The sequence below is a fragment of the Monodon monoceros genome, unplaced genomic scaffold, assembly GCF_005190385.1.
Source record: "Monodon monoceros isolate NGI ecotype Baffin Bay Population unplaced genomic scaffold, NGI_Narwhal_1 Super_Scaffold_21, whole genome shotgun sequence".
Taxonomy (NCBI): Eukaryota; Metazoa; Chordata; class Mammalia; order Artiodactyla; family Monodontidae; genus Monodon; species Monodon monoceros.
This window is the reverse complement of record NW_021703778.1, coordinates 14,732,873-14,756,673: the sequence shown is the minus strand read 5'-3', so window position 1 is coordinate 14,756,673 and position 23,801 is coordinate 14,732,873. Positions and strand designations below refer to the sequence as shown.

Below are 23,801 nucleotides of genomic sequence, written 5' to 3'. Positions count from 1 at the left end.
TTTGGTAACTTTTTTGTTAAAATAAATACTCAAGTCTGTCTATTTGTGGAGACAGATAATAGAAACTTTAATTTTAGCAATAATTATTGCATTGCAATAATAATAAATTTATTCAATTATAGATTATTTTTCCACCAATTCCACATAGTATAATTTTTTCTGACAGAAATACAAAACAACTAAACTAAATAATTTGATTATCATGACATGCTTTGGTTTATAAATAAATACTAGAATTATTTGTGATTGTAAGAAAATTGAAATTTTAAAATTTGAGTTTAGAAGATTCAAAATTCAGAATCTAGAGAACAGAAATATAAAGAAATGTATTTTAAATGATAGAAGTAATCATACTCTTTGTAATTCCATTAGAAATGATTAGGCAAAAGTACTTTTAATTTGCAAGTGGATTAAGATTATTTTGCTCTATTTTCTTGAGGTGATGCTATCATGAAAACTTTCTTAATATAAACAAAATAATTTTCAATTCAAAATTAAAACAACTTTTCTTACATCATATAGTAAGGGAATATAGAGTCAGAATTATTCTGTTTCTACTTTCAGCTAATTACAATATTTATATTTTAATGAGAAAGCCATTCATCTGTTCAAAAAAACTTTTTTGTGAACACTGACTCTGGGACCAGTGTTATCCTTGGCAAAATCTTTAAAAGGGGAAATGATATTTGTTCTGTTAAAAGGAGAAAACTTTTTTTCTATAAAAAGGAAATAGATTTATTATAATTATTCTAAATCTCAGTGCAATGTAAAGTTCTAGGATTGTAGTAAGGGATAATCTTCTTTTAATTGTATATCAGGGTCTTTTTGTTTTCTATCTGAATTTATGTCACATATCTTAGTTTTTCAAGTTTTCCTTGCCATTGACCTTGAAATATCTGTGATTCAGTATCTGGTAATTGGGCTTGCATCTTGAATATGTACAAGTTTAATGTGGAGAAAATTTGATGTAGTGTGAGGATAAAAAACATTGAATTTTAGTGAAAAGCAATCTCAAAATTTGTAATTTATAATATATGGCTCTCAATTTTAAAATGTGTCATATGTTTCATGAAGAGTAGGAAGGCATCTCACCAAAAGTGATGTGTACCCCTACAGTGGAGGAACGTACCCAACCTTAAATGTGTTTAGAGGAGAATGATTATTACGGGCTTCTGACTCATGCCTGGAATATGAATGAAAGGAGAAGTTCTAGCTGAGAAAAGTCTAGGAGGAGGAGCATGGTAGCTCCCACCACTGTTGATAGGCTATCCCATGAACAAGGTGTCTAACTTCTTCTGGATGGATCTCAAGGATGGTTATGAGGGTCTCTGGGGAGAAGCTATGAAGATAGGAATATGAGCTAAATATAGACTTTCTAATAATCAGAGGTACCCAGAGATGGTACTCAGAGGCTCTGGGGTGATGAGCTTTTCATCACCAGAGGTCCTTAAGCATTCAAGAAGGCCCCTTATTCAGGACTTCATAGAGTGTATTTAAGCATTATATATGTGTATGCACTCGAATGAATTTAAGGTTTGTTCTATCCCTGTAAATCTTGAATATTCTGGTGCCCCCTCCACCCACAAAGTCGTATATGTTTCAGAAAAATACAAAAATGGCAAAGTAAACTAGAAAGCATGATTATGTGTTTGCTCACACAATCTCCCAGTTTTTGAAGACACCTTAATTTTTCATAACCCAAAGTGAAAAAGTGAAACTCATGCCCACACAACAAGACTACAAGGAAGACTATAGTTCTCCTATCCAGAGAATATAGTTAGTTGTGAGGTAACACTCTGAGGGGGAGGGGACCCACCAACTCTTCACCTTTTAAGGAAGTTGGTAGATTTCATCTTCATGTTGCTGCAGGACAGGCAAGGCTCCAGTTTGTCTTTAGTTAAAGGTCTGCATAAAAACAAAGGAATTTATCAGGAAAGTAACAACCGGTACAAAGTGCCTTAAATAAATCTTTCCCAGTAAGGGTTACTTGAAATAGAATAAAGTAACATAGAGCCAGAGATACAAAGTGCTGTTTTGCTTTCTCCCATGGTTCTCTCAGCAAATGAATTTCTTAAGTTTTAGGAAGAGGTGAGGTTGACAAGTAAGTATGTATGACTTCTTTAAATAGGTAGGAGAAGCAAAGCATACTTGGCACTTTGCACTTAGAAATAAACTCGTTTGTGGTTTTCTTTCTATCTCCATCTTTTTCTCCCTTTCTCTTAAGATTTAAACTATTCTGAGAGCTTTTGGTATAACATGTAAGCTCCAGCCACTTAAAATCACTTCTGCTACTCTGTTTCCTTCCCTCACACTGCAAAGAAGCCTTAGGGAATTTTTTAATATTCTCATTTAAAAATTTTTTCTGAAATTTAAGTTGGCATTTTTCCCATTCCTATTTTATTTCAATCTGTGATCATTAACATCTTCACATTATAATCACTGCTAATGGGCAAAGTACTTTTTTTATTCTCACCCTTCTCTTAACTATAGAAAACACAGATTTCATTCACATTGAAACTCCCATGTGCAGTAAATGATGCAGCTGAGTCACATTCCAGGCAGGTGCAAATCTGTTTCCCTGACGTAGAACAGAGTGTAGGTCCCCAATCTCGATCAGGAGGAGGTAAGAGGAGAGCGCAGCTACTTAGTTATCTTCCCTCCATGAATCTCCACTTAAGACAATATATCATTATCCCTTATTGACCTCCAAGTAGTAAAGAGACAGATAAATATCTGCCTTGCCTTCTTGCCTTTATGAGCCTAATATATGTGAATATATATACATATTCAGTCATTCATTTACCTCAGCACATAGTAGGACAATTGCCTGTTTTATTTATTTGTCAATGAAAAGTAGGTATAAGACTAAAGTATTCTCAGTGATATTTTCATTCAAATCAATTTTGTGAAAGACTTTATAGTAATAAATGATGTGATTTAACAGTAAATGAGAAAAAAAAGTCCTTTAAATATCAAAAGATAGTACTAATGGAAGTTTCTAGGAAGTTGCTAGTGGTGGTAGCAGCATAAATGTCTTGCTTCCAAAATATCCAGATAAAAACAGACAGAACAACTGCATGTAAAAGTCAAAACCTTGTGGGCAGCATTTACAACAAAACCAGCTGACAGCTTATGTCCAAAGTATAAATATGAACCCTCAAATACAGCAGATAATAACAAGCCACCGATATCCACAAGACCTGAATGTTGTCCATATCTGTGTGCAAGAAAGCAAAGGGTAGCAACAAGGTGTCCAACAGGCATGAAAACAGGAGAACCACAAAATAGCCAATAGGCATTGACTAGAAAATACAGCAGGCTAATGTGAGAACAGCAGCAAGAAATGGGAAGGGCAAGTGCCAACCCCGGTTGCAGGTGAGTGCACAGGCCCTATGTATAAATTTCTGAAGGAGCTAGAGTGGTTCGGTTTGAAGAATTCTCAAAATTGACCTGCCAGGGCCATCTTCCATGACAGTGCCCACGCTAGGACAAAACCCTGGGAGTGGATTCAGAATTGAGTAGGATAGAGACAGCAGAAATTTTAAAAGCAGGGGTCAGGGGAGGTTCTTTTAAAGTTATACAGGGAAGCAGAGTCAGGAAATATCAGAGAGCAAGCCATCATATGTTTTTAATACAATTGAAGAACAACAGAAGAGAGAACTCTGAAACTATTGATGTTACTTCAGCCAGTCCTCTTTCTGAAAGTTCAGAGAAACCAAATGTGAATAAAAATAAGCAGAAGAAAAATATGGAGGTGAAATCCCTGCTATTACTACAATTTAAATAGAATAAAAAGCAGAATTATGGGATTGGCCAAAAAGTTCGTCCAGTTTTTTCCATAAGATGTTCGGAAAAACCCCAGTGAACTTTTTGGCCAACCCAATATATCCCTACAGTCAGTGAAAGCATATCAGAAAGACATGCCTTTAAAAATCTACTGAAAACTCTAAAGTACTATTTCAAAACTAGCTAAAAAGCATTAAGAAAATGATGTATAACATTAAAGAACAACTCAAATTGGCATTATATAAACTAAAAAATGTGGTGAACATCCTTAAGAATTAGAAATGAAAGAAAAAATCAGAAATAAAAGAAAAAAATCATTTTGGAAATGAGGAAAAAACTAGAATAAGAGAAGAGCAAATAAACACAACTTTTGTGACCTAGGAGAAATAAAAGGTTAAAAGAAAGAAAAGTTTAAAATTGAAAAGAACTAAAGAAGGAGATAAAAAAGATTTGAGAGATAATGACAAATATTGAAGATTTACAAAGACCCAACATGTGGATAATAGGAATCCCTAAAGAGGAAAACCAAAGCAATAAATAAGTAAACACAAAATGTAAAAATTATATAAACTATGATTTTTTTTACAAAGTTCCTGCAACTTACAAAAAAAATCTAAATATTGAAAGAAGACAGTGTGTACCTGAGATTATTGACCCAAAGCAAAACCAATTGGTTAACAAAATTTATTTTACTAAAATCACAGGATGATTTTTTTAAAGAAAGAAAGAAAATCCTTTGTGCACTTAGACAAATGGAACACCTGACTTTTAAGGGAATATGAATTAGATAATCATCAACTTTTTGACAGCAATTTTTTAAGCCATAGGAAAATGGGGTAACAATATTAAAGGAAAGGAAATGTAAGCCAAGGTTTTATATCCAGCAAAACTAATTTTCAAGTATAAAGGGCACAGTAAACTATTATTAACAAACAAGAGTCTGGCAATGTTGTTTTCATGAGCTTTTCCTGAGAAATCTATTAGAGAAGAGCTTCAAATAAACAAAGTGACAAAAGAGATATCAAACAAGAACTTGTGAACTCAGTTGGCACCACTCAGAAACTTCTGTACACTTTCCCCATATGACTGTCCTTTGTACATTTGAAGGTGGCTATTGCTGGAATATGTATCTCATGTTTCAGCTTCCTTTACCTGACAACAAACATTTTGGAATTGTTTAGAAAATGTTCACAATATTTTTTCTATATGTTACTCCATTTATATTTTTAAATGCAATTGCTAATTTAACAACTAATATTATATGTCAAGTATACTTTAATTTAAAAAGCAAATGCAGCTGCTAATTTATACATGCATGTTTTAATTTATATAATAATTATACATTATGTATATTCATGATGTGCATAATTTATATATGCACATTCTAATCTCCCGTTCACTGAGTGTTAAAATAATAATGTTACAAGTAGTAATATATCATTTATTATTGCTTTTGATCTGGCATATACTGTATTAAGTGTTTTATATTTGTAAATCTCTGGGCCACATATAAGCCACTAAAAAGAGGTAAATTTGAATAACACAGATGGCTAACTGTTCAGCATAATTTGTGTTCCCAGTTCCGTAGTAGAGATTTGTGACTGGTGAGTAATTATGCAACTTAAGATTACATTTCCCAGGTTCTCTTGCATCTGAATGTGGCCATATGACTACTGATCACTAACAGTAAGTGATGTGTGCCACTTTTAAGTCAAGGCTTTCAGAATTGGATGTGTCTTTTACACACCTTACGTCCTCTTCCATCAACTGGATACACAGTCCAAGAGACTGGAGAAGCCAAGTTGAAAAAAGCCTGATCCGTGCATGGAAGGAAGTTGCCTGCCTATAGGAACACTTGTCTTGGACTATTATGTGAACAAGAAATAAACTTCAATTTATTAAGCCATTGAAAAACTTAAAAGAAGGATTATTAATAGAGAAAATAGTTACCATCTAGTGGATGTAAAGCCACTTAATAAATTCATTAAGATAATGAAATATCAGGGAAAATCATTGGGCTGGGTATGTTTTGACAAACAACATAATTGCATTAGAATTTGTTTAGAAAGAGAAGTATATAAAAAAGGAACCAGATGGACTAAAAACCACTGACGATGTTGAACAAATTCAAGTCGAAAGAAAACCAAGGCGATAAATATATTGATAGTGACAAATCCAAATGTAAAAGAAATGAAATTATTGGAGAAAAAAACTATAATAACATAAAGTTATACAAGTCATATATTGTCTATAAAAATTACAGGAGTACAGAAGAGGAAGAGTAAAATATATTTAAAAAAACTAAACAATTATGTTTTTGAACTTAAATTTTTATTTACCAACTGTAAAATCTATTTAGCAGAATATATTTAGTGTAATTGGAAAAACTGAGTATATATCTATTTTTTTAATGAAATGATTTATGATATTTCAGTGGGACAAATAAGTAACCAGAGGTTATGAGACTTGAAATAATTTTCTATTAACTCTGGTTAGCAGGTGGAACTGACTGATCAGTTCTTTCAAGGCACTGTCTTTGAAACAAAATCAGAAAGACTTCCCTCATTGTATTATTTTAGTTTACTTCTGAGTGAACTTTAATAACCATATAGTAGCTCCAGGGGACAGCACATCTGTCTCATTCATTGTTTTTATCCCCAGGACAAGCACAATACTTATAAATATTTGCGGAATAAATAGTTTTATCTAAAATAATCCAAGTAGAACTTCAATAAACAGAATCATGAAATGATAGAAAGTTGAAGACAGCAGGAAAGTTAAGGCAAAAATCAAATGCAGTGGTTCACAACTTTTGCATTACATGTCTCACCTAAAGAGAAATTAGACTTCATTTCCCTGAATAAACATTTGTATACTTGGAAATATAAATAACTCTTGAATTTGCAGCACTGATGTTTTAAGATGATGTAGTAAGATATTTTTAATGTAAATCTTACTGGTATATTTTAGTTGAGTCATTCACCGTGTGTTTTAAATGCATACAACTAATGTGTGGATAACCTCCCATGAGATGGGAAGTGATTTGCCTGAGGCCTTAGTGCGTGACAGTAACAGAGGCAGGAACCAGTTAAATGCAGTAGAAAGAGTGCAGTGCAAAGAGGACAGACCTTGCATAAATTCTAGCTTTTAATTTATTAACTTTGTGACTTTTGGTCAATTCCTTAACCTCTCATGTAATCCAACCAGGAATTAAAACCAAATTTGCTGACTCCCAACTGCCTTCATCAGCATAGTGTTAAAAGCACTATTTTTTTAAAAGATGGTCATTAGTCTTAGCCAAAAATTATGTAAATACCAAAATTTATTAGAGGTATTCATCTTTTTCCCATTCCTCCCTTGTATTTATTGGAGAGGTTCATTTATTTCCCATACCTACCCTCCTTTCTTATGCGAATGTTGGTGAGTTACCCAAATGATAAAAAGGAAGGGAAAAAGTGATTTAGAGTGATCTAAATAATTCACAAACCATTTTCTCAACCCCTGGATATAATACCATTGATTGTGCAATAAAAAGAGTCATTTTTATAGGCTCTAGTTGGTCTATCTCAGACATCTTGATTTTTTTATTTCTTTCTTTCATTTTAAAAATGCTGTGAACGTTGCAGTTACTTCCAGGACTGTAACCTGGCTCACATAGTATCATTCCAATGGTTTTCATTACTTCTTTATCACAGGATGCATGTCTTGCACTTTCAGCTAAGCTTTTGTGGAAATTACAGGAATCTTTGTAAAGGATAGTAATGAACATCATTGGAGGCTCTAAGTAAGGAACGATTAAACACTGATATTAGTCAGTTATAACATTGTATGAAAACAGTTATGAATGCGTCTGTAATATCCCTTCAATTGATCTCGTACATCAGATATTCCTTAACATTTATTTTTCTGCCATACATATTGTTCCCCTTTTGATTTTTTTATTGAAGTATAGTTGATACACAGCATTATATTAATTTCAGTGGTACAACACAGTGATTCAATTTTTTATGGGTAGGATCATCATTATTTTTTATTTCAATTTCTCAATTGACTTGAAAAGAGTTAGTGTGTATCCAAAATTCCAAAATAAATAGATCGAGTTTCTCAAATTTAAAAGAGATATACTATTATGCATATCTATTTTTCTATGGTAACTTAAATAGGTAAAAAGTTTGCTATCTGCCTTTTAAAATGTTTCTAAACCTTTTAATTGTATTTAAACATATACAAATTAAACACGTCCTGAAATACCAGTCGAATATTACAGATCTATTTTTGTCCTGGCTTGATTGATAAACATTACACTAAATTGTCCCATGAATAGTGTCCAGCCTTGGATTTGATGGCATAAAGCATTCAATTGGGTTGTTTCCTAATCTTGTGATTAAATGTAGATTAAAGCATGCAATCCCTTTAGGGCAGGAAATAACTCATGACCTGCCATTCCTAAGGTCACGGCTGATTAGAGTTTAACTTGCCACTTTTCTTTCACCTCACTGAGAAGCACAGTGATGCTCCAGATACAAGTTACTTTATGAGAACAGCCTCTTCGGGACCACAGCCAGTCCTATTGTTGTACAGATCAACACTAACTCACATTCGACTTTTATGAGAACATTTATGAGCAGGGCAGCATTATCTTGTCTTTTAACCAAGTCACTGGGCACCAGTGACCTGGCCTGTTTTCACACTCAACTGCGAATTACTTTTCCACAGCGTAAATTGCCTGTCTAATAGCAAATTATTACTCTATTTTAGTAGACGACAGCCACTCATGGCAGTGTGGTTCAAAAAATCAAAAGATACTGCCAAATGCATTATCAACATAATATTATAAGCTAATACCAAAGAAGCCTGGAATCTTCTCAGCTCATATCATGGAAAATCAGTCAAAACTGAAACTCCCATTTGTGAAATGCAATCTGGTAGATGTTCTTAATATCGCAGAGTTACAACTAGGGGAAACATATAACCCAGTTTATGTCTGTTGTCTGATGTAAGTCGTTACTAGTTCTCCCATTCGCTCTCAGAGTGTCCTAATTTGGACGATGTCATATGGTCACCCTGTGTATAATATTTGCCAGCTTATTATATAGGTGGAATCATAGAACATAAAAACTTTAAGGACCAAATAGCCACATAGGAATTTAGTAATAATACAAGGAACATCAACGGTATGTTCCATGCTGAATAGTTCAGGCAAGCACTGCAAAATTCTTAGGAAAGAGAGGGAGATGAATCAGGGGGAATTTCATTAAAGAGGCAGTATTTGAGCAGAGTCTCAAAAGAGTGCCAGGCTGTGCCTAAGCAAAGAGGAAGGGGAGACGCCATTCACATGGATGAGGGGTATGTTATGATTTTACAAAAGCATTAAATCAAGAAGGGGCAAGACGGATTGATTTATTCAACTGTGTATTGGTATCTACAGACAAGTACCGGGAGTAGCTTTAATGTGGATGGAGGTTACATGTGACAGGCCTTGAAGAACTAACTACAAAATCTGGGCTTCCTTCTATGGGCAGTGAGCATCAGTGATGTAATAAAGGAGTAGAAGTTGAAAACGGTGTTGGGGAAGGGGGCTGGAGACAGCTGGAGAAGAGAGAAAAGACCTGCAGAGGAGAGCTAGAAGGCTGTCTCGGTAGTTCATGTGTGAGGTGAGAGCTGCGAGCTGAATTAGGGTATTAATAGAAGGAATGGAATGGGGCTACTTCAAGAGCCATGTGAAGGCAGAAGATAGAATTTAGCCATTTTCATTTGCTTAAAGCTTTGTGTCTGAAAGTGCTTTCAATTAATTATCTTTGATTCTCAATGAGGTCCGTAAATGTAGGCATTTGTTATATCCCTGTTTTACAGAGAAAGTAACTGAGAGTCCAAGAAATTAAGCAATTCCAAAACTCCTATAGCTAATTTATGGTAAAGGTGGGGAGAGTATCCTGATTCTTTGAATCGAATGTGTGGGGTGAAGAGAAAGAAGTAAAGATAATTCCAAAGTACGAAAGCTGAGACACGGGGAAATTAAATTTTCTAGCCACAGAATTAGAAACATAAGAGGACAAAGTTAGTTTAGGAAAGAAAGTGATGGGGGTGGATTTTAAGCATGTTTGGTTTGAGCTGATGGTCAAATCACAATTGGGCCTCTTCAAAAAAGCAACTGAAGGGCTTCCCTGGTGGCGCAGCAGTTGAGAGTCCGCCTGCCGATGCAGGGGACACGGGTTCGCGCCTCGGTCCAGGAGGATCCCACGTGCCACGGAGCGGCTCGGCCCGGCCCGTGAGCCATGGCCGCTGAGCCTGCGCGTCCGGAGCCTGTGCTCCACAACGGGAGAGGCCGCGACGGTGAGAGGCCCGCGTACCACAAAAAAAAAAAAAAAGCAACTGAAGATAAGGAATGGATTAAGATAAAGCAGTCGAGTGAGAAAATGTGCAAGTTACAATAGTGAGAATTGAACCCCAAGAGAGTAAAGAATGCTACGGGGAAGAGAGATCAGAGAGCTCGTGGCTCCCTTAGGACATGTTAAAATTTAGCATTCATAAACCGGGGAAGGAGACAAGTGTGAAAGGTAAAAGAAAAAAAAAAGAAGGCATAACAAAAGAAAAAAACCCAAGATGCAAGAAAATATACCGTCAAGGGAAAGTATCAAAAATGAAGAGTAGGCAGCAGTATAAAGGGCTCTAGAGACACCAAAGAATTAGAAGAGAAGAAAGGTACTAACTTGACAAAGAGATTATTTGTCACCCGTGAGGACACAGCTTCAAGGTAAGGAGCAGACATCAGATTTAAGGGGGTAAAACTGGTGGCGTAATGTGAGGGCAGTGGGTCCAGTCAGACATTCAAGAGAGATTTAGTAATGAGGCTACAAAACACATCAAGTAAAGGTGGTTTTTGGTTTTCTGATGTTGAGTATAGGCATAAGGTAAAGAAAAACACGGATTTTTTTTTTAAGATGCCTGGGAAGGAGGGAAGGATGAAGTAGAGACAGGATTGAGTAGGAAATGCAATTAACTATGCAAGGAGGAAGACTATCTTTTTATTTCAGGTAAGAAGAAAGGATGAGTAGATATGAAGGCTTTAGAGAAGAGAGAGGGGAAAGGGTTAGCACCTTAATGGCTTCATCTTCTCAGTAAAAATGGGTGATGAAATACGAGATTGAGAGAGGACAGCACGGATTGGGATTGGATGGAGTCTGGGTGTATCATGAGGATTTAACAAGAGAAGAGTGAATGAATCAATGAGTTCCCAATTGAAAGAGTGGGATTCTGATCTCAGGTGGCCTCGGCCCCCAGCTGCTTGAAGCAGGGTTTCAGTTCCTGGCCAGTGATTGAGGTCGGGTCGCGGCAGTGAGATACCGAATCCTAGCCACTAGACTAGTGGTCAGTGACAAGGCCCTGGCCCTTTGGCTTTGCAGAAAAGAATTCCCACAAGGACGGAAAGTAGTGAAACAAAGTGTTTATTAGGAGGAAAAGAGTACATGTGGATAGACACATGGGGGGGACTCAGAGAGAGAGTCGTGCTCTCGTGGTAGTTTGAATCACTTATATGGGGCATTTCTTCCAGGTTTCCTTTGGCCAATCACTTTGCTTTGCCTGGTTCTGAGTCCGTATTTGGTACATCTCAGGATTCTCCCATGTGTGCACGTGCATCTCTTAGCCAAGATGGATTCCAGCAAAGAGGCCTATGGATAAATTGACATTACGCCCCTTTTGACCTCCAAGGAGGTTTCTAGTTGGGAAGGTCTCCTTGACTTCCAGAATGAGAAATATGTGGTCTCTTGTCTTTTATCTGGGCAGGGCTCAGCCTCTCCAATTTTCCTGCTATCATTGAGTTTCTGTCCAAAGGGGACGAACTCCATTTGCTCAACCTGGGGCCCATCTATCTCCTGCCTCAATTCTTTGGGGCTGGGTTAACATGAATATGTAACTTTTTTCTGCAGTAGTTGTGACAGCTTAGGGTCTGGAATAGGAAAATGTAGGAGATGAGGATTTAAGGTAAGGATGAGAGAACTTAATTTAAAGGAATTAGAGGTAGTGCGTGCCATGAGATGGCCAGGCCTTGGAGGTGGGTGTTTTGAGATAAGATAGAATGAGCAATATAGAAGAGATAAAAGTGGATATTTTCAAAACGACTGAGGAGGAATCCTGAAGAAGAGAATGTTGAAGTTATTAAAGTTGCTGGAGGGGATAAAGTAGAGGAGAAAAACAAAGCGCAAAAAACCAGTGGCAAGCAGCCTGCAGTCTGCACTGAGAGTTTCATTCTGTCCACTATCTTCATGTTCAGTCTTCTCATGAAACCATCTCTGATGACTCAAATCCAAAAGAAGAGCTCTTTCCTCCAAACTCATAAAATTTACTTTTAAATACTTTCAGCACATACTTGACCTTATACTGAGTAATCAAATCCCTTGTCTGCATTTTTAGCTTCAAGCGTATTCAAGATTTTGTATGCAAATACCTTATTTTCCCTTAATATACTTTAAATGCCTTAAGTTTAGTGTTGTGTTTTACATATAGGTGCTTAAATAGAAATTTTATTGGCTGACTGAATGCAGTTATATCCACATGAATGCGCTAATAGTCACTATTAACCAGTCATTCTTATTTGGGGCAACAAAATGCCCAATAATGGGTTGAAGTCAAAAGAGGAAAAAAGTCTCGGTGTGCTGAGTCACGGGGCATAAACTGTAGAAGATCTGTGCAAGTCTATACGAACACGCGTGAATCTCCTTGTGCATCACACTTTGCTAGACATGGTAGATCAATGCGGAACCAAGGGCAGGGCTTTGAGAGAAATCTGCCCCAGGTGCAGGTCATGAGGGGTCGCATTGTCTATAGAGAATGGTATAATTACAATAGAACTAACTTAAAAAGGTGAGATTTTTATTATCACTGTGTACCTGAAATTCTAAATTGTGTTAAAAACTTTTGCTGATCTAAGGTCTAAAGAGTTGATTCAGTCACTATTGAGCTTTACTAACAGCATATATGTAAACTTCAACTGAGCGCAGTTTTCTTACTTTCCCTTTGATGAATATTGTCTTCTACATGAAACTTAATTCAGAGAACTCCCAGCTACACGCTTGGCGCCTCACAGCCGACTCAGCTGCATGCATTCATTTAGAGAATAAATGAATTCTTTTGAATCATGACTCCATCTGGAGTTCCTTGTACGTGTTCAGGATCAATGGGTCTCCAACCCACAGAGTACTACACGCATCTGTGTTAAAACAGTAGATTCAAAAGGAAGAACGATGGCACTATGGTTGTAAAGACAAAGAAAAAGAACTTGGGTTACTTCAATTCTATTATTGCAAAGTGCAAATCATTCTCTGAATCTGGTCCTCACTCATTCGGCAATATTCCCTCATCTGTCTTTTCCCCCTTTTTTCAAAAACACATTGTCATTTGCATCTTCCCTTTTTGTACAGTAATATTTGTTTTGTTTTTTATTTGTAATGTCTTTTGCTGGTGTGATTATATCTATGAAGTTCAAAACAGGAAGGTTTTCAGTGTCTGCTTCTTTTCTGGCCATTATTATTATTCATTTCCTTTTCTGATTATGACTGAAAATAATGTTGTCTTGCAGAGGAGGCAGATGTTACAAAAAGGATCTACTCCAGATGTCAGATATCTTCAGTACACCACTGCCACAGCTATTTCAGAGTTGAACAGATATGACCTTGACGCCAAGGACAGATACATATAGTACATGTATGCAACCACATAAACAACCACGTGTGCTAAAATGTGACGAGAGATGTAGCTAGAATATCAGGAAATGTCTCAGACAACACAGGAGAATGAAAAGTAACTTCTCATCTGTAGGTAGGAATCCAGAAATCTTTCTCGGAAATAATGTGAAATGGATAGTGTTTGTATAAGTAAAAATGATGAAGTAAGTGGCATTCCAGTTTAGGGGAGAACCACAGGCAAAGGCTCGGAGTAGGAAGGCATGGGATGTAGACATGGAAAGTGGCTCTCAACCCTCACTGTGCATCTGACTGACCCGAAGAACTTTTTTAAAAACTCCACCTGCCTGGGCCCCAGCGACAGATTCTAAATCAGTTGGCCAAGGTGGGCTTTGACTTCAATACTTTTTCTTTAATCTCCCCAAGTAATATTATTTTTAGTCATGTCTGAAATCCACTGGGCTATTAAAAAAAAAATGGACATTAAGTGTTTGAGCTGTGTGATTGAAAGATCTTTCTTCCCATATTAAAGAATTTGTACTTAATTTAGGAGCCAATAGAGAATCACTTTGATTTCATTTTATTTTTTAATTTTTATTTTATATTTGAAGTATAATTGATTAACCATGTTGTATTAGTTTCAGTTGTACAACAGAGTAATTCAGTTATACCTATACACGTATCTATGCTTTTTCAAATTCGTTTCATATTTAGGTTATTACAGAATACTGAGCAGAGTTCCCTGTGCTATACAGTAGGTCCTTGTTGGTTATCTGTTTTCAATATAGCAGTGTACACATGTCAATCCCAAATTCCCGATCTGTCCCTCCCCCTTTAAGAATACTTTTGCTTTTGGAAAATTATGTGAGTAATATGATGATTTTGTTATTCCCAGTAAATAGCTGTTCTTCACATGCTTTGGGGAAATTTTCATCTTGGGCATGTATTAACTATGGTTGTGTTAACTAATTCTTCAGGATTATCCACTGCACAGTTCTAGAATGAAGGCAACAGACCACTGGCAAGTCGTAATTTTAGGTTGGAAAAGAGGCAACTGCAGGGCAGTAAAACAACTTCTACGTGAGGAAGAGCAACCAAAATAGGATGAGTAGAGAATGTGTAAAAAAAACACCCAGAAATAGAGTTACAGATGTAGAAAACAAACTTATGGTTACCAGGGTGTAAGGTAGGGGGAAGGGGTAAATTGGAAGATTGGGATTGACATATAAACACTAGTATATATAAAATAGGTAACTTATAAGGACCTACTGTATAGCACAGGGAACTCTGCTCAATACTCTCTAATGACCGATATGGGAAAAGAATCCAAAAAAGAGTGGATATATGTATATGTATATGTATAAATGACTCACTTTGCTGTACACCTGAAACTAACACAACACTGTAAATCAACTACACTCCAATAAAAATTTAAAAAAAAAACAACACCCAGACTTTGCTTCACACAAGAATTATTGCTTAGAATTCTTGGCCACACCAAAAGATAGACAAATCCATTTGAGCTACTCTTTTTAAGAAAAAAGTGACCTACAATTCATGAAGCAAAGAGACACAGCCACAAACAGGAGTCATTTATTTTAATTAGATTGCAAGTTTGGCCAGGGCCCAGAGCCATTATATTGTGTTTTCCTATGGATAGGTTTGCCAAATCAAATACACGACACTTAGATAAATTTTAATTTCAAATAAACAATGAGTAATTTTTTAGCATAAATATGTCCCAGGAAGTATAGTTTTAAAAAATTACTCATTGTTTATCTACCATTCAAATTTAACTGTTGTCCTGTAGATTTATTTGCTAAATCTGGCTAAATCTGGCAACCCAGATTTATAACTGAAAGTAACCTGTGTTGAAATAATATTCAACACAAAATAAGGAGATTAGAGAATAATTTGTATTTAGAAGTATGAAAAAGAGAAAAGATTCCCTTCCTCTGGACAGTCAAAAGTGATCAAAGCTAAATATGGAAAGGTTGACCCAGTTGTATGAACACGTCAATTTCCACAAAGATCCACTGGAGACTCAAGGAAAGTTAAAGTTCAAAATTTTTTCTTCCCCCCACTTTTAAAGAATGCTCCTGATTACAGAGACTGTAGAGAAGCATTTCCCTTGCAGTTCCAACTGACCAGTAGCATCAGCATCACCTGGGACCTTGTTAGAAACACAGAGTCCCGGGCCTCTCCCCAGACCTGCTGAATCAGAATCTGCATTTTAACAAGATCCCTTGTGATTTATCTGCAAGTGTGAGAAATGCAGATTTCATTCTATAGTTTCCAAAAACATGCTCTAGAAGGTATAGGATCCATAGGCCCCCCCAGGGCTCAGGGAGTGTGTGAGCAGGGTTTCCTCCATCACAGTGAAGAGAGACCTATACTCTGAGTGATCCTGTTTGGGCTTCCAGGTAAAATTTCATTGGAACAAAGGGTCTATGGCTTAATTTTTTTTTTTTAATTAAAAAAGAAAAGAAAATCTTGAGAAAACAATCATCCAGTTCATTTCATTTTCCAAATGGGGAAGCTAAGTAACAAAACATGGGACTGTGCCTGAGTCTTGTGCTGGGAAGTGACAGGACCGAGATGCTGTCCATGCCTCAGGATCCCAGCCTCTTTCCACTTCCTACTGTTTACTGAAGAAACACTAGAAATTTCAGAACAAGTGCTTGTCAAACACCATCAGACACCACAGGTGTCTTCTAGCTGGGCCTTGAATTTCAAAATTAACCCCTTTTCTTTCACACTCACGCCTAGTAACTGCCTTTCAAGGGTTCATCTAACCCATAAAAAGCACTATCCACTTTGCTCTCCGAGCCTGAAGACAGGTCTCCAGCTGCAGTGTTGTTTACACTACTAACGGAGGGTACCCTGCAGGGTTGTTTGTGGATATTTCAGCTAATTATCTTGCCACAGACCATTGAGACAGATCTGGATGACTGTTCAATTAATAGTTCTGAAGGAGTAATTAGGGAGAATACCTGCTTTCACGGCCCACCCCAGTGCCAACATATCAGTGTGAACATTTACTTCTGAATTTGATTAATCGCATAAATAATTCTCAGAAATGAAATTAGAGATCACCCACGCATTACACCCAGTCCTGTTTTAAGGCATGACACCCTGAATCTCTGTAATGAATTAACATTACAGTCTGGTTCGAATTTTTCCATTTTCAGCATAGATCCTGCTCTGTTAGCATGTGACCCTGTGCCCCCCCCTCCATCAGTTTCTGTAACAATTTGAATTAGCCATTCTAAAAAGAACACAGATTTGGACATGTCTCAGCCTCAAGAAAAAAGTATTAAGTGCTGGGTTGTGACCTGTCCATCATACTTCATGGCAGAGCCAGACATGATGCCCGTTCTTTGTCCATCGGATAGATGTCTCATATTATAGCACCAACCTTAAAGATTGTTCTATGAGAACTAAACATTCAGTCATTCTGTGGAAGCCACAGAGCTGCCCCCTTTTTTCATTTATATAAGGAAATCTCTGAACAATTACAGATTGACCTAGGAAAACGACGTCAGGACTAATTTACATAGATTTCCTTTAAATTTAGGGATCCTAAAAGTTAGTGCAGGAAGGCAGGAGGGACAATGGTCAGGAGAACCACGACCCAGAGGAGCTTTTAAATAATTTTTCTCTCCGGTGTTCAAGTCCGTTATCTCAGGGAAGCAAGCGTAAGGATCCTACAGTTTTAGAGGACAAATCCTCAGATATCATTTTACAGATAAGGAAACAAAGGCCCAGAGAAATCAAGTGATTTATTTTAGATCATATAATTTATCTGTGATATGTCAAAGCATTCTAGAAAGGAAGCAGAATTTTGGTAAATTTATTACTCTGTTTGGTATTTTTAGGGCTAGAATTGAGATATCAAGGAATTGTAAAAGAATGTAAAATCGGACCAAATGTTTAAAACCCCAGCTGCATGACATCTATTAGATTTCATTGTAAATTTTACCATATTATTATGGGAAATACCCTCTATTTTCATCTGGTCAAAAACTCTAGGAGTAAATATAAAATTTTCAGTTTTGCACAAATAGGAGTCTTGAATAATTTTGTAGTTGGATTATACCTATTCTATCTTGTTCATTTGTAGAATGCTTATTTGAGCCCTTTATTAAGTCTTACCTCAATGTATCCCTTTCCCCTGAAATGGTTTTTATCTCCCATGTGGAAACCATGTTTCATACCTTTCTTTGGTCATATTTCCTTCAACATGGCATCTAGCACCATGTTAGACATTTCAGGCGTTTTTAGTAAATAATTTGTGCATTCTCTTTGGCCCAATAATTTTATTCCCATCAGGTTAGCAGCAAAAGTATTCACTGTAACATTATTTATTTTATCAAAAAATCTGGAAAAAAAATCTCAAAATCAAATTGACTGTATAAATCATATTGAGTTATAAGTAGTTTGCTCTACAGACACTTAAAATAATTTTGTAGAGGGATAATTCATAAATTTTTTCGTGCTCTTAATTGGAAATAAAGGAGTCCATAAAACAGTATTTGCAATGATTTAATGTTTCTAGAAATGCATACAAGTGATGTACACTGATAGTTGAACCAAATTATGTGTGGGTGGTAGTATCTCTAGTGATTTTAAATCTTGTTGGGATATTTTTTTTTCTACAATGAGTAGTGGTAAATCAAAAGAAATTTTCTTTAAGGATATGCAGTTAATTCAGAAAATAAGTCTGTGCTGGGTTAACAGAGGAAGCTCCATTGTCCACTACTTCTGTACTTTCAATTTTGAGAACCTCTATGATGAGTTCACAAAGAACATGATAAACATTATCAATAATCCTTCAATCTTTTCACCTAAGAGAATTATTAACTTAGTCATTCTGACTTATTAACAGAACCCTGAAGTTGTTGGTAATGTTATAGTTTAAGATTGAAATAAAAATAGAGCCATGTTCACAAATTTCAGATAGGTTATACACAAACTACTGAATTTTAAGAACTAATTTCTACAGCGGGGAGAATTAACTTTGGACGTAGACAGATCTCATTTTAAATCTTGGACCTGCCATTTGCTAGCTTTTTAGGTTTGTGCGAAAGGTAAATGATTGAGTTGTACACATTAAATGAGATAGTGTATGTAAATTACCTACTAACTGCATGAAATACGGTTAAGAGCTTAATAAAATATAACTTTCAGAAGCATCACCATCAACATTCTCATTAATGGTGCTCCTTTTTATTTTTTGTATTGGATAAATTTGAAGTTGTGTAAATTTAAGGCATACAGCATGTTACTTTGATACATTTGTATATTGTAATATGGTTGCTGTTGTAATGACATTTATTGCATTACATATAGTACAATATTATTTAATACCCATTACAAGCGTATACCCTTAAATTCCATCAATCTTATCTCCCCACCCCCCGTTGCCTAGTAACCACTGTTTTACTTTTTGTTACTCTTTTAGGTTTGACTTTTTTAGATTCCACACATAAGTGATATCATACAGTACTTGTCTTTCTCTGACGTCTCGCTTAGCATAATGTGCTCAAGGTCCATCCATGTTGTCACGGATGACAGGATGTCCTCCTTTCTCATGGCAGAATAATATCCCACTGTGTATATCCCACTCTATATACCACCTCTTCTTTATCCTTTCATCCACTGATGGACATTCAGGTTGTTTCCATATCTTGGCTATTGTGAATAATGCTGCAATAAACATGGGAGTGCATTTATCTCTTCAAACTCCTGTTTTCATTTCCTTTGGGTATATACCAGAAGTGGAATTGCTGGATCATCTATTTTTAACCTTTTGAGGGACTTCCCTATTGTTTTCCCTAGTGGTTGGACTAATCTACACTCCCACCTACAGTGTCTAAGGATTCCCTCCTGTTCCATCACATCCTCGCTAGCACCTGCTGTCTGTTGTCTTCTTGATGATAATCCGCACTCCTTTTTAATGGTCACCTGTAGCACAGTGTCTTTATGTGCTGAGTTGTAAATTTGTGCTGCTTCACAGGGCTGTACTTGCCCGCTGGACCCACAGGCCAGGTGGGCCTTGGAAGGTGGGACTTCAGAACAGACTTAGTGGTGCTGCTTCACTCAGAGAAAGACAGGGCAGCTGTGCCCTAAGAAGCCCAGTTGTGAAGTAACTGAAACCAGAGTGGGGGTTTTAAAGAGTGAGCCTATTGGCATCTTCCCGCAAACAGGAGTGACCATAAATTACAGGGTCCATCTCCCTAGGAACGATTATTATATTTCCATTGACGATGATTTTTAGTTCCAACAAAGACGCGCTATTTTGCCCTTTAGCCCTCTCAGGTTTACCTTCTTCTCTTGGAAAGTAAAGATAATTCAGTTTCACTTGCATCATGGGACTTAATCAGCTAATAAATATAAAGCATTCTGACCACATAATGTTGTATAGACAGTACATAATATTATTAGTAGGCAGGATGCAATGACCGTGATTGGTATCTTTCCAGAAGGTAGAGCTAATAGTCATTCCTGCCTGATGTTACAGCCATTAATCATGACAGTGGGATGTAATTGGCAAATCTAGAAAGCTGCTAAATGCCTGTATATCTACACTGATATTTAACATTTTTCACATTGAAGTGCTTTAGATAGAAATAAACTTCCTTTAATATTTATCGTTTCATTTACTCCAAAATTGCAAGCACTCTGATAAATGGAGTAATAGTTTCTGGTGTCACTGTGGCCGCGAAATGCCTTTTAGTGTCTTCTGCTCCTGGAACTTAATAATTCATTTTAGCACTTCTATTTGTAAATCACAGAAGGTTTATTTGATGGACCCAGTGCTGGGGAGAAGTGTCAATACAAATAACCTGTGTTTTAGGACCAGTGTCTACATGTGCAATTATTTACATAGGTTTGAGGTTGTCTGCGCCCCCTGATGTTGGACTCAGTTTTCAGGGCACGACATCTGTTAATTTTCAAACACAAAAGTCACATCTACGGGAAGTCTTAGCTTAATATTAATGTGATCGATCTTTTAGTTTTTGTTTTGTTTTGTTTTGGGGGGAGGTTTTTTTTTTACTAGGAAGTCCAGCACCAAATTTGAAGCACACTTCTAAGAACTGTGTAGAATTTTATGGCCTTAAGTTTTTGAGTGAATTAATAAGTGAAATGAAATGATATCATTATTAACTTCTAGAGAAGAGAAAGTGTCAGTGGCTATACATTAAGAAGACTTGTTTTTTATGACCGTTCACTTTTGCTTAGTTATATTTGGACACTTACGGAGTCTTTTAGACATAAATATGCATAAGGCATAAACCATGCCTTTGAGAAGCTCTCAGTCCTATGGGGGGAGGTATGGCCAAGGGACTGTCACCTGGGAGGCTCTGGTACTGCCATAATGGAGAGGGCTTTGAGCATGTATAATGCCAACCGTGGCAGTAATGAGATCATTTAATATGTTACTAAATTTAAATCAGAAGTTCATCTAAAATATTTGGCAAATATATTTTTCTTATGATATGACCATCGCCCTGGTGTTCACTATTTTACATTTCCTGTTTCAGAGACGCCCAAGCAGATGGCCTGCGATGAAGTTTCGAAGAGGTTCTGGCCATCCTGCCTATGCTGAGGTTGAACCAGTTGGAGAGAAAGAAGGTTTTATTGTATCAGAGCAGTGCTAAAATTTCTAGGACAGAACAGCACCAGTGCTGGCTTACAGGTGTTAAGACTAAAAATTTGCCTATACCTTTAAGACACACACACACACACACACACACACACACACACACACACACACACACACAGGAGCCCTAAGCTGCTGTAGTCAGAAGGAGATGAGATTTCTGGACAAGCCCAGCCCAGGAAGGGTTAAAAAAAAAAACCTAAAACTTATAGAGGATACCAATTACCACTGAACATAGAATTCCCTAGTGGAATGACTTCTATAGTTCACTCAGCACATCTGTGGACTTGATCAGAAATATGACAAGATTACAATGCTGTTGGCTTAAGGTACAGGGTTGCAAAGGGATCAAGACAAAAAATAATAAAGCTTTAGTTCACGAGGGATCTACACCTTGGTTCAAATATTCTTCTCCGATAACTGTGTTCCACAGCCTGAACCCATTCACTCAAAAGAGCAATGATGAATATTTCAGTTTGCTGAGAAAAGGAGCCGATGCAGGAGCAAAAACAAACACAAAATAAGAGGTTTTTCTGTCTTTTCACCAGACATGTGGCTGAAGGGTTTTGTTTTTCTGGTCTAGACCCACCTGTTCCAACAAGTTCATCACTTTACAGGATGAATCTTTTACCTGTCCTGGAGGTTCCGCCTCCGCCTCCGTCTTCCTTGTTCTGGTTGCCCACTCTATGAGCAGTGACAGAATCGCAGCCTTTTAGCTAAGTGTGAGAAAGGAGGGAGAGGCAAAGGAGGCTTCTGGTTCCCCTGCCTCAGAGTTAAACATCTGATTTGTTTTAAGAAGTATTGCCTCCACCGCCCACTGTGAAGTCCTACGAAGCCACAGTTGCTCTTGGCTGAAGGAAACAAAAGGAAACAATACGAAGAGTTCCTTAATCGTTTTTGAGGCAAAAAATGTTAAGGGATTCTAAACACGTGGGGTTTTTGTTTCCGCTTTTTACTTTTTGCCGTTTCAGTCCAAAAGGCCCATTTCATTGTCGATTCCAATCTAAGAAGCCATTCAAGGCAGCACATCCCTGGCGATATAAAGAAGGAAAGAACCCTGCTGAATCATACAGTAATTTTCTTTAAAGCACATAGTAGTTACATAAATATATATATAAATATATTTTTGTTTATAACTAACACAAGGCAGGCTCTTGTGACTCAGAGTGCATTTTGTCACCAAGACAAAACAAATGCGAGATGCATTACTGCATACTTCCATAGAGTTGTAAAATAATCCTTAATATTAGAATATTTTTATGTCACTTAGCAGAAGTGGTTCAATTAGTTGCAGTGCCCATCATTTTCCTGCCTATTTGATCTGCTCTCCCATTTATATCAACCCCTTCCCTCCCTGGTGAAATAAAGCAGATGCAAAAAGCTCCTTAGATGGATCTGTCATTTGCCCATAATCACAGTCCAGATTTTGAAACCTCCCCATGAATGAAGACAGGAAATTCATCCCTGGAGGAGGAAAGTGGTTAATATATATACTGAGCTCCTAAAGTTTAAATTCAGGTACTGTGTGTACAATTTCATCAACATCTCGACCCATGAAACTTACGTCTTGTGCCAAGAAGCTATTGGTTTCTGTAGGGTACCGTGTCCAACATTTGCAGATTCAGGTATCAAGAAGCAGAGATGTCTCGTAAGCAGCACTTTACTACCAACTTAGCATCTATACACATGTCTACATCGAATGACATCAGTCCACTGACAGAGTATCATATTTTATCATCACAATTGTCTGATGTAAACTCATGCCATTTTCCATCAAGTATATTTTGCTTTACATTTTTAAGTACCTGATGAGGGTGATAATTTTTTCCTAAACTGCTTAGATAATAATTGCAAAAAAATTGACAAGCAAGGTGATTGAAGGATGTGATGACAATCTCTCTGCTATAGCTACGTTCAGTTTATAGGAAATAACCCAACTTATTTCTTGTGGAGTAGGTTTGGTCAGTTAGCAATAACCAAATGACTTGCCAATGTAACTGGTGCAACGGGTACTCTACAAAGACATAAGGAACACATAGACGATTCCTTCTAGGATAAGATGATGCTTCTTTCACTGGCTTTTGTGTTAGGTGTGGCTTCCAATAGGAGATGATTGACAGTTATATAAGTCATGCATATATATATATATATATATCCAACTCCTTTTGCAATTCTTTGAAGTAGTAATGTTATCTTTATTTCTTTCTAAGCTCGTCTTCCATTTTCGATTCAAAAACATCGACAATTCTGTAAAATAACATAAACTCTAAATTGTTCAATGAACTAGAGCACCCAGTAATAGGGAAAACTTTTCAGAAGTAAAAAGGGCTGCTGAAGTGTGGAAAAACTTCCCAACCAAACCCAAAGTTAAAGGTTGTAAGAGGTTTCTGTTGTTTATGAATCTTTTAGTGGTAAGGAGAAAGGCTGGCTGAATCCCTTTTTTTCATGAAACTTTCATTCTACTCTATATCTCTGGTTTGTTCTTTGTGCCCATTTACTGCAAAGGAAGAGCAGACATACACAAAGTTTCTGGAAAGTCAGAATGGACTCTGATGCTTTGGACTTTACATATATTATGTATTAGAAAGGGTGCATCTGTACATTACTTAATATATTATGAACATAGTAGAGAGAGAATAAAAATAATTTTACAAATTATGAATAGCAAA

At 36.7% G+C, this 23,801-nt stretch overlaps 1 protein-coding gene across 4 annotated transcripts in view; it reads left to right on the top strand.

Annotated features, from left to right (window-relative positions):
* Positions 1 to 22,991, top strand: part of PLXDC2 (plexin domain containing 2) — a 406,453-nt gene extending 383,462 nt beyond the window's left edge. For 3 of the 4 annotated variants that reach the window (XM_029239268.1, XM_029239267.1, XM_029239269.1), the window contains exon 15: positions 21,014 to 21,515. In XM_029239268.1, coding sequence (XP_029095101.1) covers positions 21,014 to 21,130 — 117 coding nt within the window. In that variant the 3' untranslated portion in view covers positions 21,131 to 21,515. Of the gene's footprint in view, positions 1 to 21,013 lie in introns of all 4 variants that reach the window. The other variant, XM_029239265.1, reaches the window with a different exon arrangement.
* The last annotated feature ends 810 nt before the right edge of the window (positions 22,992 to 23,801 follow it).